Raw genomic sequence first — 13,456 nt, 5'->3', positions numbered from 1 at the left:
CACCAGATACACTCTAAAAATGCTGGGTTATGTATTTGTATGTTTATAGTTTATCTTAAGGTCCCATGGCCTGGCCAAGTAACACATATTCTTAAGTCATTAAAAGTTTATTTTCATTTAATTTTATTTGTGCGGAGTAGGGTTGCAAAGGGGCGGAAAGTTTCCAGACTTTCCATGGGAACTTAATCTTTTGGAAATTTATGGAAATTAATATAAACTATATACAACTTTATATATTTATCCAAGTTTTATCTTAAAAACGTGGCTTGCCTTGACTTGATGTGGTCTTTGGGCTCAAATGCAACCAGTTTGGCTTCTGTAATAGTCAAGGCCTAGAAAATTGAGTGGACACAGCACAAGAAAGTTTTAAACAAATGTATGTAATTTACGAGAATACATGAAGGACATTTTGACATTATTTTTTGTGCAGGATTCAAGAAATGATATTTGCATGTTGTAGAAGAATGCAAGTACATGCAGGGGGTGTGGCTTTCAGTAAGCAATGTGCTGTGTGCATGAGGAATTTATGGAATTATTTTTGGAAATTTAGGGAAATTCATATAAACTATATATGTAAAACTTTATATGTTTAAGTTTTATCTTAAAAACTTACTTGACTTGATGTAGTCCTTGCACAAATGCAACGAGTGGTAGTCGAGGCCTAGAAAAGTTTTAAACAAATGTATGTAAATTTATGTAATTTACGTGAATACATGAAAACATGGACATTTTGACATTGTTTTGTGCAGGATTAAAAAAAATTATCTGTGCATGTTATGGAATACAAGTACATGCATACATGCAAGGGGTGTGGCCTTCAGTGCATGTGCAGAGAAATTCAACTGAAATTGCATTTAATCTTGTTGTTTTAAACAAAATTATGCTTCAATAATTTTTTTAACTACATTTAAGTTCCCTGTTATAGATAACTCTGCAATGTTTTCAAGTTTCCAGTTTATTCTCATTATTTCCCATATATTCCCATTAATTCCCATGGAAAAATTCCAGCATTGAAAATTCCCGGAATTCTGCACGTAGTGGGTTGGAGGACAAAAATGGGAAAGGAGAATCAGTCTTCTGCTTGAACAATTGAAAGTGTGATGGTTTATCAGTCTGATTGATCAGTGCGCACTGAATGAACGGGGCCGTTTGACTGACGTGCGGTTTTCAATGAGCTTCTGTAAAGAAAGGGGGCTTCAGTAACTACAGGGAACAGAGGAGGAGCATGTGAAAGAGAGAGAGAGACAGAAGAGAGAGAGAGAGAGAGATGCGAAGTAATGCACGAGAATGAGTGGGATGACTACATTGAATGTCCCTGCGTTATAAATAACGCTTCTTCGCAATTGTATTCCTCTCTACAGACAGCTTTTACTGCAGTCCCGGCGTCATACCCTGCTGAGACCCCCGCAAGCTGCTGCTTTCATTCTGTAGTGACTCTACTGTCCACATGCATACAATAAATACCTATGTGTCGGGCAGTTTTGTGGCTTTGCTAAATGTAGGGTTCAAATAGGCTTCATGTTCTTTACACGGTGCAATAGAAAAGAGGCTTAAACATAATGCAAAAAACGCATCTCTGTGCCCCAGGACTAAACATCTGCATTGAGTCCAACTCTGAATAATCGGAAATATCCTGAAGTCAAATATTTGAATAACACACGAAAGCGTTTTCGGATCTGTTGCTTCATGCATCCAGTTTATTTTTGAGGGTGTTATCTATGAGACGTCGCCTTGAACTCTTGAGGTCATGACAGAAGAAAGTTTCAGAATGTGGACCAATCAGAAAGCGGTCCCAGGTTCTAGAGCCCTCCCTCGCGGACCAATCACAATCCTCGATGGGCAGAAGGAACCAGCAACTCCACAACTGATAAAATGTTTCGCCACTGATCGCCGTTTCAAACAACAAGTGTGTCAACAACAGAGGTGCGCAGCTCAGAGTTTCATTTCCAAAAGTGCTTTGAGATCTTCAGACCCGGATATCGGTGTTAAACTTCAGTGGATTGAAGGCAGAGTTTTAACTTTTGAAGTTGACTTTTTTACCGCGCAGTTTCGCATCATCTCTGCTAAAGCCCTGATCCGTCACCAATTCACCGACACTTGACCACTAGTGCCTCACCTTTGGATATTTTCATCTTTCTATCAAGTGCTTCTTGTACCCGTTCTCCTCAAGCGAATATTTTGGAGATATGACCGCATTTGCGGGGGGCATTTCCAGGATGATGCGCCCCACACCACCCCAGAACTACCCGAGAGGAGGCTATTCCTTAGAGGGTAAGACCTCAGCATCTTTGCTTACTGAAACAAGTTTAACTTGTTTTTCTTTTATTAGACAGATGTGTATCTTCACCTTGCAGGGAAAAAAGTTTTTCTTTAGTTGTCTAAATAAACGAAATAATTTCCCCATAGCCTATAGTGAAATCTCATGTATGCAAACCAAACATCTTGCATAAATCATGATTTAATATATTTAATAATAATAATTGATACGTTATGTACGATTTATTATTATTATTATTATTATATAAGGCATATATGAATAATAATGCTTTTTGTTTACGTTATTATTGAAAAACTTTAGCAACGCGTTTTGCACGTGCTACAACTTTAGCTTTGGCAAATTATTACAACAGGGGTAAAGTATGACACGTTTTCCATTTATTTAATTGACAAAGTGTGTCACAACTATACCCTAATTCACCCTATTACATAAGATATAATAATACATTTTGTATGTCAAGTTAATAATATGTTGACAAACCTAAAGAAGTTACAAATGCAAAATACGCTTGTTGCTGGAACACGTTTTCAATAAGAAAATTCTTAATAAACAAAGTTATTGGTTTTATTATAGATAATATTAATAATACTACTTTTTATTGATGTAAAAAAGTGTATGTATGACCATAAAATCATCACTGCATTAATACAACAACAACAAACTTCTACAACTGAAGGAAGCACTAGGCTACAACTAATAGGCCTAATAATAATAATAATACTTTTGTAGTAGTTTTATTTTTGTTTATTCTTATTGTTTGTTGTTGTATTAATAGTTGTCATGATTTTATGCACTTAAAGCATAAGGAAATCATTTTAGGCACCCTGACAAAAAGTCGGTGACATCCAGTAACCTATTGCCTCTTATCACTGCAGTGTCCACGCCGTTAGGTCAGGGCCGCGTGAATCAGCTCGGTGGAGTGTTCATAAACGGACGACCTCTGCCCAACCACATCCGTCATAAGATAGTAGAGATGGCCCATCACGGGATACGACCGTGCGTCATCTCCCGACAGCTGCGCGTCTCACACGGATGCGTGTCCAAAATTCTGTGCAGGTACCAGGAGACTGGATCTATTCGACCCGGTGCTATTGGCGGCAGCAAACCCAAGGTAGGACATCATGGAGGTCATCCGACTCACTGTTATTTTCTTAATGAATTCATATTAGTTTGAATTTTGGACTATTGGATGCATAAAATACTTAACATGGAACGAAATTTTATCGTGGTTTTGCTCAATGGGAAATAACGTTTGAAATAAATTATATTAAATGCAGCTTTTTTGAGTTGGCTATGTTGGTTTTTTCAGAAACAAAATGTCTTTGTTATTAGTGTCATAAGATGAACTTATCTTTATTGGTTTCAAAACATCACTGCATAAATTGTTCACTAAAGAATTACAGGATAAAAAAAGTTATTTGCAAAAAAAGTAAATTATTTACTAAATAATTAAAGGATAAAAAAGTTATTTCTGAAACTTTTAAAGGTCCTCTTTTGCCGTCAGGCTGTAAAGCTTTTTGGATTGTAACTTCAACACGTTAGCGTACTTAATGTTGTTTTATAAATATGATATTGCATTTATCTATTTGGTCACGTGCCTACATCATGTTTTGACGTGACATTTAATAAAAGCGTAAATTTTATCACAAAGCGTTAAAAAACACTAAATACAAAATATATAAATGAAGGCTGTGCAGTGAAGTGCAGGGGCGTAAATACCTGTCCAAAATGGTTGGTTATTTTATTTGCTTATGTCTTCATAAAAAATCTGGGATATTAAAAGGAATGAATGTATTAATGTATTAAAAGCAGAGTACAGCTCCCGACGTGGAAAAGAAAATTGAAGAGTACAAGAGAGAGAATCCAGGGATGTTCAGCTGGGAGATTCGGGATAAACTTTTGAAAGAGGGAATCTGCGACCGAAACAACGTGCCTTCAGGTATTGAATAAGAGATTTAACTTTATATCTGAATCTTATCTGTACACTTTCGATTTTAATGTAGTGCTTCCCACACCTGTTGCCCATAAATAAATAAAAATGGTTTCCTGCAAAGCTGTTGTTTTTGAATATTTTTAAAACATATTTAAAACCTTTATCTTGCATACTGATATAAATGTATATGTTTGCGCATTCAGACAGAGCAATTATGGGCTTTTTAATGCCTGTTGCTTGTATAATTTCACTGATGTTTTAATGTTCTCCTCACAGTAAGTAACATCAGCCGCATGCTGCGCTGTAAATTTGGTGGAAACGGAGATGAAGATGATGAGGATGACGATGAAGTTGAGAAAAGAGAGATGGAGGAAAACGAAAGAAGAGGCAAACACAGCATCGATGGGATTCTCGGCGACAGATGTGAGTTTTAGCGAGTGCTAACTTTTTTCTGCACAACCAATTAATTTTATGTGTGAGGTTTTAAGTGCATTATATCCGTGAAATCTTTTATATTTCTTCTTTTATCATATTTTCCCAAATTATACACAAGTCGATTTTAAACACTACATTTACATTTTGATAAAATACTTCTAGTAGAAACATTTCACATGTTCGAATTTGTAAATATTAAAATAAATTAAAGATGGCTTTTATTTGGGCTTCTTATCTTGCTTGTGAATCTACTATAAGCACATCCATGGTTCATTTTGTCGGGATTGAAATTCATATCCAGAGTTTCAGTTTAATATTTTTGGCATCAAACTGTCAACATAGAAATCCCCTCTTGGACTCGGGTAGCACTTTTTATTGTTTTATTTTTTATTTTTGCGTTTTTGCCTTTGTATCCTATTGAAGGTGAATTGAGGTCCAACACAGATTAACCTCTTAAAACGAGACGCTTCTGGAGTGAATCTGGCCGAATCAGTAAATCAAACATTTGTCCAAGAATAGCGTTCACTAAAAGACGCTCCTGCGGAGCACAATCGGACACTTGAGGATGAACTTGGGAAACAAAAGCCAAAGAGTCCATGAGACTCACGCTTCAGTTTCCCCAGGACAAAGCTCGGCCTGCCAGTGGCTTGGTCCTGACAAAAGACTCCAAGCTTTTCAAAATTTGGAAAGAAAGGAAGAAAAAACGTTTCAACAAAAGACGCAGAGCGGACATTATGGACGGGCAATGAGAGATGAATTATTCAGGAATGACCGAAGTCTCTTCTCAGAAGTGTTTTATAGACTTCTAGAGTTGAATAAAGTGGCCATTTCACTTAGAAAAATCTCTAGATTTTTTTCTTTAACGACGTTAATATTCAATAATTAGTTATTAGACGTTTTAAACGGCGAAGAGCAATGTAGAAAAAAATGAATATACCACACTTGTTGATCAGAGTGCATGAATTAAAATTCATATCATTCCCTTTAATTTACTATTTCAGAATAAATGATTACTGAAAGCTTCTGTTTTAATTTACTTAAAACAATTACACGTAAAATAAGTTACTAAATAATTTTACACATATTGCGCATAATTAGTGACGCGTCTGAAACTGCGTTGCTTCTAAAAAAAAATAAGGCCACTGAGTACTTGTGCTGTTAATAAAGTTTTTTTTATTATTAAAGAAATTCAATCAGCGACAATCCAATGTCAAAATATCGCGAAAAGTATTTAACGCAGAATGTGCCCTTCGGACATTACCTGTTTCCCCTCTTGGAAGAAGGAAATGTATGTAATAACTTGGAAATGGATACAGGCAGTGCGTTTTTCTAACCCCCAACCGCCTGAAGTTCTTGAGTTTGTTCTAGATGTCAAATGGAGAGAATGTTACTCTGACTATCCAACCTATCCAGTGCGCGCTCTCTAATGCGCTCTGCGCGCTCCGTCCGGGATCACGGGCCGCGCTACAATTGGCTCACATTATACTCAGTCATTGCAATGAAAACCTTTTCTAGTAGATTAAATCGAGCCCTTTATTCGTCCCCACTTTCATCTCGAGACAAAATACCCGCCCCCTTCCTCTCCGCCCGGGGCGCGCATTCATTCCTCACTGCCCTTTTCGTTCTCTCTTTTCCAGCACCGCCATCACGAATACAGATCAGTTGGTAATTAGTTTAACAAACGACTGTCGATATGTTTTTGTTTGCAGATAGTAGCTTGATATGAGCTCTGGAAACGCGCAGATTTGCACTGGCACGTGGGCTTAGCAGAAATATTTTCCACAAGACTTTTCGGGGATAAAAAGTCAGATTTTTAAAACAAGATGCTTTTTTGTGCTGTAGTTGGTTTTCTTAAACCTGCGCTTGTAACAAAGTAACTCAATGTCTGTATCTACATTGAAAGAATTAAGGACAAAAGATTGAATGAAAGAAGGAAGGAAAACAGTCTTTTCAATGCAGGGTTAATGTTTTTGTTTTCCTAGGAGGATCAATCACCTCTGGCTTTTATTCACATGTAGATGTGTCTACATCATAAAACTCAATGAGTCTTGATCTCCATTGACACACTGTAAACTTCTCTCTCCATTCAGACTCTTCCGTTTGTTTGCAGAGGATTGAATCTGCACCGGCTGTATTTCACTCTCTCCTCCCTGATTGTGGGAGTTGTTGTTTTTTCCTTTTCGTTGGTCTCCGTTAAAATCTCAAAAGGGTGTTTTCAGAATCAAAAGGGTGTTCTCTAGCCAAATATTGATTAAGTACGTGTTTGCTGAGTCTATAGTTGTCGGGTAAGAGGGGTGTGTTGGCTCCGGGCCCCTGCTCCTTCAAAACCTATTGTTGGGCCCCTTAAAGGCTTAAGATCAAAGCGAGGGCCCCTTCAGATTTATTTGTCTGGGAAAAGCCAGTGTGGAGGACTATTGCTTACCATTTTTCTGAATTTGAGAATACACCTCGAAAGACGTTTCTCAGAAAAGGTTTGTTGAGGATGCTCAGAGCAGTTTTATGACATTTAGAAAGCACAAACTTTGTTCCCGTCATTATCTGCATTTTTTTTTTAATTACCAGCTTTAACTTATTTAAAAGTGATAAACTGAATGTAATAATATTTTTTGGCCAAGTTGGCAGCTTACACAGCTAATAGTTAATTTTTATGAAGTTATTCACTAATATGGTTCACATAGCGATAATGAAATTATTTCGGTTTTAAAAACGTAAACGCCAATTCTACAAAAAGTTTTATGAATGAGAAAAAATTCCAGAACCCAGCGCTCGTTCGATCGGCTCTTCCGATTAAATCGAGGATCCCCTCCTTTTCCCTATACTATTAACTTTGGGAAAACTGACAATCCTCGAGCCTCATTTAGCTAATTAAAAGTAACTAAAGTCATCAAAGAGCCACGGCCCTTCTCTCACAGACTCTCATTCACGGCAGGCGAAAAAGAAGACTCCGAAATACAAACAGTCAAAAGGATCAAGCTTTTTTAAAAGGGAGTCCCGTGGAGGCCAATTGAATAAGCTTAGTGCTTTGAGACGTGCCATGGTGAACGCAGTCAACATGTAATAATTAGTTTCATTGAACGGCATTCCAGCAATCTGCTGCTTTTCTCCTGGGCTCATTGTCTCCCAGCAGGCCAATAGCCAGGAGGACAGAGAGAATCAAGCAATGACAACACATGAAAGATTCAACTGGCTTTGTCCGAGAGTGCAAGAAGGACTTTGTTTGTGTAAATAAAATAGGGCTTTTGCCTGCTTTGCTGACTGCATGGTTAGTCAATAGAAAAACGGAGGGGGTGAGGGCTAAAAAAATCTCCATGGCACGGCCATAAACAGATATTCTGGGCAGATTTATTTTTTTGCATGACCACAAATGTGTTCAGAGCAGCAGAGCCAGATGTATTTATCCAAAATTAGACCACAAAGAGACGATTATGCCTATATCTGTCTGCTGGGGGTTGAGTTTGATTTGTAAATGCCCCTTATATTTTTAGTGTTTTCGTGTGTCTGGGAATGACGTCTGTCTCTCTGATCAGTAAACAAGGGTCTTTCTCTCCCTGCGGGAATATTTCTCGGTCATGATTCTGAGACCCCGGGGGATTGAAGACGGGAGCAACCAAAATCAGTCTTTGTGTTGATCAGTAACACAGATAAACCGAGAGTGACGGATACTCAAAGCATTGAGTATTATTTTGCTTTTGTGTAGCATTGCAGTTTTAACATTTACGCATTTACAAAAAAGAGGAGACTTTGTATCATTTCTGCATGATGTCATCCGATTCGATTCTGAAAACAAAGAATAACACGCATGCACGCGGTCACACCGAGCTTATCTCCGAATGAATGCTGCCTGTATGCTTCATTAGCTCTGCTTTCCATGCTGGCACCAGCATTGTGATGCTCAAATATTAATTCAAAGAACAATTAATGAATGCAAACCATCTTTGAAGTCGGGGCTGCGGGGTCGATCCCGGACCGGCCCCCGCCAACTGATGGACTCCTCTTCCAGTCCTCTCTTCTCAAAGACAGTTTGAAGTGTCTAAAAGAAAAAGTGAGCAATAGAAGGTCATCGAGAATAGAGGCTCCTCGCAGAATAGAGCTCTCTGTTTTCTTGGAAGTGTTTGAGCGAGTGAAACACTGGCAGAGGAGGTATGAAAAGGAGGGGACAGGAGAGGTCGAGGGTTTCGGGGGCCTTGCCATAAAGCCTTACAATGAGGCGGTTAATTGAGAAAAGCTAGACGGTGTTGTCAATCACTTAACTTGGAGAACTTCTCCTTACTGCCAGGGAGAGAGAGGAAAAAGGCGAATCCGTAAGAAATGATCGTTTTGGGAAGAGCCGTGAACGCTCTCTTGACTCCAGTCTCATGACATCCAGCTTCTACAGTAGATCATTGTTAGCTCACTTTTTCTGCTTCATCCACTTGTGACGATCCTTTCCACTTCTAATATGCGAAAAAAAATGTTGGTTTCAGTTTTGGAGACTTTGCTGGCATCAACGACTGGAACTTTCTAATGTTTTCCAACTGTTGCCTGCATACGCATGGTTTTAGAAAGTACGCTATATAGGAAAGCAATGTTGTTTTAGAAACCCTTTTCATTAAGTGCCTCTTAACCACAACACGCTTGTTTCTGTAATTGCACGTTCGGTAATTCACTGTTAATGTTTCATCACGGTCCTCTGGTGCAAGTTTGCTGTTATAAGAAACACAAGACCCAGGTTATAAAGACCCCTCGTTCGCAAATCTCTGAAGTAGTGCTCGGTTTGGTTATTTGTGAGTCGGGGTTGTGGACTCTTACGGAGGACTATCAACCCCTCTTTGGTACCCCAGAGACTGGGCAGGGTCAAGGGGGAGTCCCGGGTCATTGGCTGTGCAAACTCCCGCTCTGTTGGAAGTACGGGTTAAGATAATGTGTTTGTTCAGTGTGACAGGTAGCAGGGTCTCTATGATGGTCAATAAACTCTTTGAGACTGAAAAAAACAAAGGGGAGAGGATTGTTAGTGGGTAGGTTTTAGAGTTTTTTTATTTATGAGAACAAGAGACTTAAAATTGTAATTGGGCATCTTTTACCACAAAGAATGAAATGAGTGACTTTTGTTTCTAGCTGAGGAGTTTAATTGCATTTTTATTGTTGTCTAGTCTTGTGTTTAATCCTACTAAATCCTACTAAATATATGATATTAAGATGTTATGAAAATATTTGTTATTGAAAATATTGTTATATAAATGTGTCTTAAGTAGCACAGGTATATTTGTAGCAATTGCCAAAAATACATTGTATGGGTCAATATTATTTTCATTAGTGGATTCAGTGTTAAGGACTTCATTTGGCAACTTTAAAGATGATTTTCTCACTATTGTGATTTTTTTGCACTCTCAGATTCCAGATTTTCAAATAGCTATATCTTGGCCAAATATTGTCCTATCCTAACAAACCATGCATCAATGGTAAGCTTCATTATCATCAGCTTTCAGATGATGTATACATCCCACTGTAAAACCTAACAGTTAACTTAACTCAAACCATTTAAGTAAACCGATTGCATTAGGCCAGTTTTTCCCAATCCTGGTCCCCGAGGCCCCCCTCCCAGAAAGTTTTAGATGTCTCCTTATTTAACACACCTGATTTAACTCATCAGCTTGTTAGGAAGACATGTTTACCATTTTTGAAGGAGGTTGATAAGTTGAATCGGGTGTTTTAAATAAGGAGACATCTAAAACTTTCTGGCAGGGGGGGCCTTGAGGACCGGGATTGGGAAACACTGCATTAGGCCATTTAAGTTTTAAAACACATAAATTTAAGTACTGTGAACTTGAGTCATGTACAATTATGCACTTATATTTAAGTAGTGTGATATAAGTGCATAACTGCATATGATTCAATTTGTTTTAGTTCACAGTACTCAAATGCATGTGTTTTAAAACTAATGCCACCGGTTTACTTAAATGGTTTGAGTTGAGTTAACTTTTAGGTTTTACAGTGTAAAAAATGACCCTTTTGACTGGTTTTGTGGTCCAGGGTCACAAATATATAATTAGAGCAATTTAAAAGCTATTTGTGACCCTGCCACTGAAAACTAGAGATGCACCAATATTAAAATGTTCCACCGATACCGATTGCCAAATATTCCGAATGATATCAGCTGATGCTAGTACTGAGATTTTTGTGGTTATATTAATGTGCATGAACTAAATTCTAAACATTTAATTTTCTGAATGTTATTCATTCATATAATGACCATTAACATTAAACTAGTGATGTTTTTGTGTTTTTACATGTTCTATACACAGACATCAAATTCATTACATTTTCCTGTTAAGATAGTGTTAAAAACTGCTTTCATCGTCCTATACCGATTATTGCCCAAAATATTGGGGCGCAATTTTTGTGTGATTTAACGGTTTTCTACATACGGTAAATTCAAAGAAAGAACATTATGTGAAAATATAACATTGATATCTTTTATATTGACTGAGTAAGATGAAGATTAAATGCAATGAGTGAATTGAAATGATGCTCCTAATTTCATCATTAGATTATAATACTTTAATCTGAATATAACATTTAAGGTCACATGTTAGGAATAAACCTCAATAAAATAATTCTCATTTAATTTTTTTAAATGACAGACATGTTTAAATTCTGCTTTGCCATTAGTTAGTTATTACAAGTATTAAAGCATCATGTATGTTTAGAAGTGATATCTGCACTTTATGTGAATTGATGACTTAAGTCCTTTGTCATTCCATGTCTTATGTAACCTACCTGTCCTAAAAATATATCCAGTGTGTGTATTTAGTAGGAAACTGCTAAAGTAGACAAGAACATAAATATAATATAATTTGAATGTAATGTGTTTCGGAGCATGTGGTGTGCGTTCCTGCGGTGCGGTCGCTGCGTGGGTGCTGCGTTTTGGCTTTGTCCTGTTGTTGGGAGCGATTCCACGCTGCAACAGGCACCTCTGTCCTGGTCTGACATCATGAGCAATGCATGCTGGGAAGCCATAATACCCCAGCATCCCTTATTTAATGGTTCTCGTGTCCCTTTCCAAACATGGAACCTTTTTATAGTTTGTCATTTCCTTAAATGACCGTATCAGATGGTAATGCCATGGTACTTTGAAATCTTTGAAATGTGTATTTTTATATGAAGTAATCTTAAAAGTGTATAACCTGTGGCTGTTTATTATAAATATATAGTCACAATGTTGGACAGGCGTTTGGTATCATAGCTGTTGTGTAGCATGGCTGGAGGGCTGTTTGGACCATTATCCAGTATCATCAGTCGATGACCAAAGACTCCACATTCGTGCTCTTACTTCGGCCCGCGTTCGAAACCTCAAAAATGATTTGTCTCTCTCTTTCTCCGCGTGCCTCTCGTTCTCTCTCTTTTCCTCTCGGGGCATCTGCTGGGGTCGTGGCTCTTTAGCGAGTTGAGTGACTCCCCGCTCCTCCCTCTTAACAAAATGCCAGTCCCAGATGGAGTCGCGATCGTTCCGTTAACCATTCTTCTGGCTACATCTGCTGGGATTCTATATACTCCTTAATTCACTCACCAGTGGCCGGCCGGGGCGCACGCTGAAAAGGCCAGCACTCCTCCGCGCGGCAAATAAATGCTTCATTTGTCTCTTCTCCCCTTTGTTTTGTTAGAGGAACACATGTCACAGGCTCAATTACCCAACCATTTAACAGCCCCTGAGGAGGAGAAGAGTCTTCCCTACCAGGAGCTATAAACTGCCCAGATGGTCGTGCGTAGACTCGAGCTCGCTCTCGCTCCAGCATCCCTCTGTGTTTACTTTCACTTTAACTTTCTTTGTTTCGCTGTGTTTGTGTGCCAAAGCGTGCCAAAGTGTGTTTGTACCTAAAGTGTCTCCTTCTGACTTTCATGTAATGACATCTAAAAAAGTCTAACTAAAGCGTTTCGATTCAGGGAGATGTTTGTAGATGTCCTGTAAGCGTGCCAGTGCTCTTGCGTCTCTTCTAGAGTTTCAGAGAAGATCTCAGCTGTGTCAGGAACTGTAGTTAGATTGAAATCTTGGAGCAACAGCGTTTGATTCCTGTTTTCTAAATTCAAGATCAAACTTTTATATTGGTAACAGTGACAAATCCCTTTGGATCTTTTCCTCTACAGACTTTTGCTTCATGTCCTTTTGGCTTCTGTTTTTCCACCTTCTCTTGTTTCTTTTTTGATTACCTTTACATTCCTTCATTAGAGCGCTCATCTCTCTCTCTCTCTCTCTCTTGCTCTCTCTCTCTCTCTCTCTCTCTCTCTCTCTCTTTCTGTGTGTGAATGGAATATAAATCTGGTGTAAAAGAGAGGCACACAAATCCAAATTTTCAAACTAAATTCACAGAACCGCTGACTCTTTTAGCAAAATCGAACAATCTCTTTAAAACCATTTCACATGTTCTCAAAACACATTAGTCATTAGCATAAACAATACAGAGCATCCATTAGACACTAAACAGAAAACTGAAAAAATCTCTATTCCTGAAATCACAAGTCTAGTTCAGTAAATACAGTGAATAGAGCACTTAAAGTTATTGTAAGTATTTCAAGCAATAGTACGTTTTCAATACGTGTGTATGCAGCACTTTCAGCAGTCCAAATGTAAAATTTTGCCAATTGCATCGTCTCTGGTGTCCTGCTCTTCCTCAAAGTCTTCCTCTGTCTTTTAAACAGTTTCCAATCCATGCAATTGGTAAAAAATAAGTGTGAACAACTTTGAGTTGTTGTGTTTACTCGATGATAACTGTGTTGTAGTTGTGTTCAACCTTTGCCTGCCTGCGTTTACCTAAACCCGTTTAAGGTTTTTCCAA

At 38.2% G+C, this 13,456-nt stretch overlaps 1 protein-coding gene across 2 annotated transcripts in view; it reads left to right on the top strand.

Annotated features, from left to right (window-relative positions):
- The first annotated feature begins 972 nt into the window (after positions 1 to 972).
- Positions 973 to 13,456, top strand: part of pax3a (paired box 3a) — a 32,628-nt gene continuing 20,144 nt past the window's right edge. The window contains exons 1-4 of one of the 2 annotated variants that reach the window (XM_055203493.2): positions 973 to 2,271; positions 3,154 to 3,389; positions 4,091 to 4,217; positions 4,488 to 4,634. In XM_055203493.2, the coding sequence (XP_055059468.2) occupies positions 2,187 to 2,271; positions 3,154 to 3,389; positions 4,091 to 4,217; positions 4,488 to 4,634 (595 nt within the window). In that variant the 5' untranslated portion in view covers positions 973 to 2,186. Of the gene's footprint in view, positions 2,272 to 3,153; positions 3,390 to 4,087; positions 4,218 to 4,487; positions 4,635 to 13,456 lie in introns of both variants that reach the window. The other variant, XM_055203492.2, reaches the window with a different exon arrangement.

The sequence above is a fragment of the Misgurnus anguillicaudatus genome, chromosome 2, assembly GCF_027580225.2.
Source record: "Misgurnus anguillicaudatus chromosome 2, ASM2758022v2, whole genome shotgun sequence".
NCBI classification, from domain to species: Eukaryota; Metazoa; Chordata; class Actinopteri; order Cypriniformes; family Cobitidae; genus Misgurnus; species Misgurnus anguillicaudatus.
Note: the sequence above shows the minus strand (reverse complement) of the source record. Positions and strands in the feature narration are given on the sequence as shown.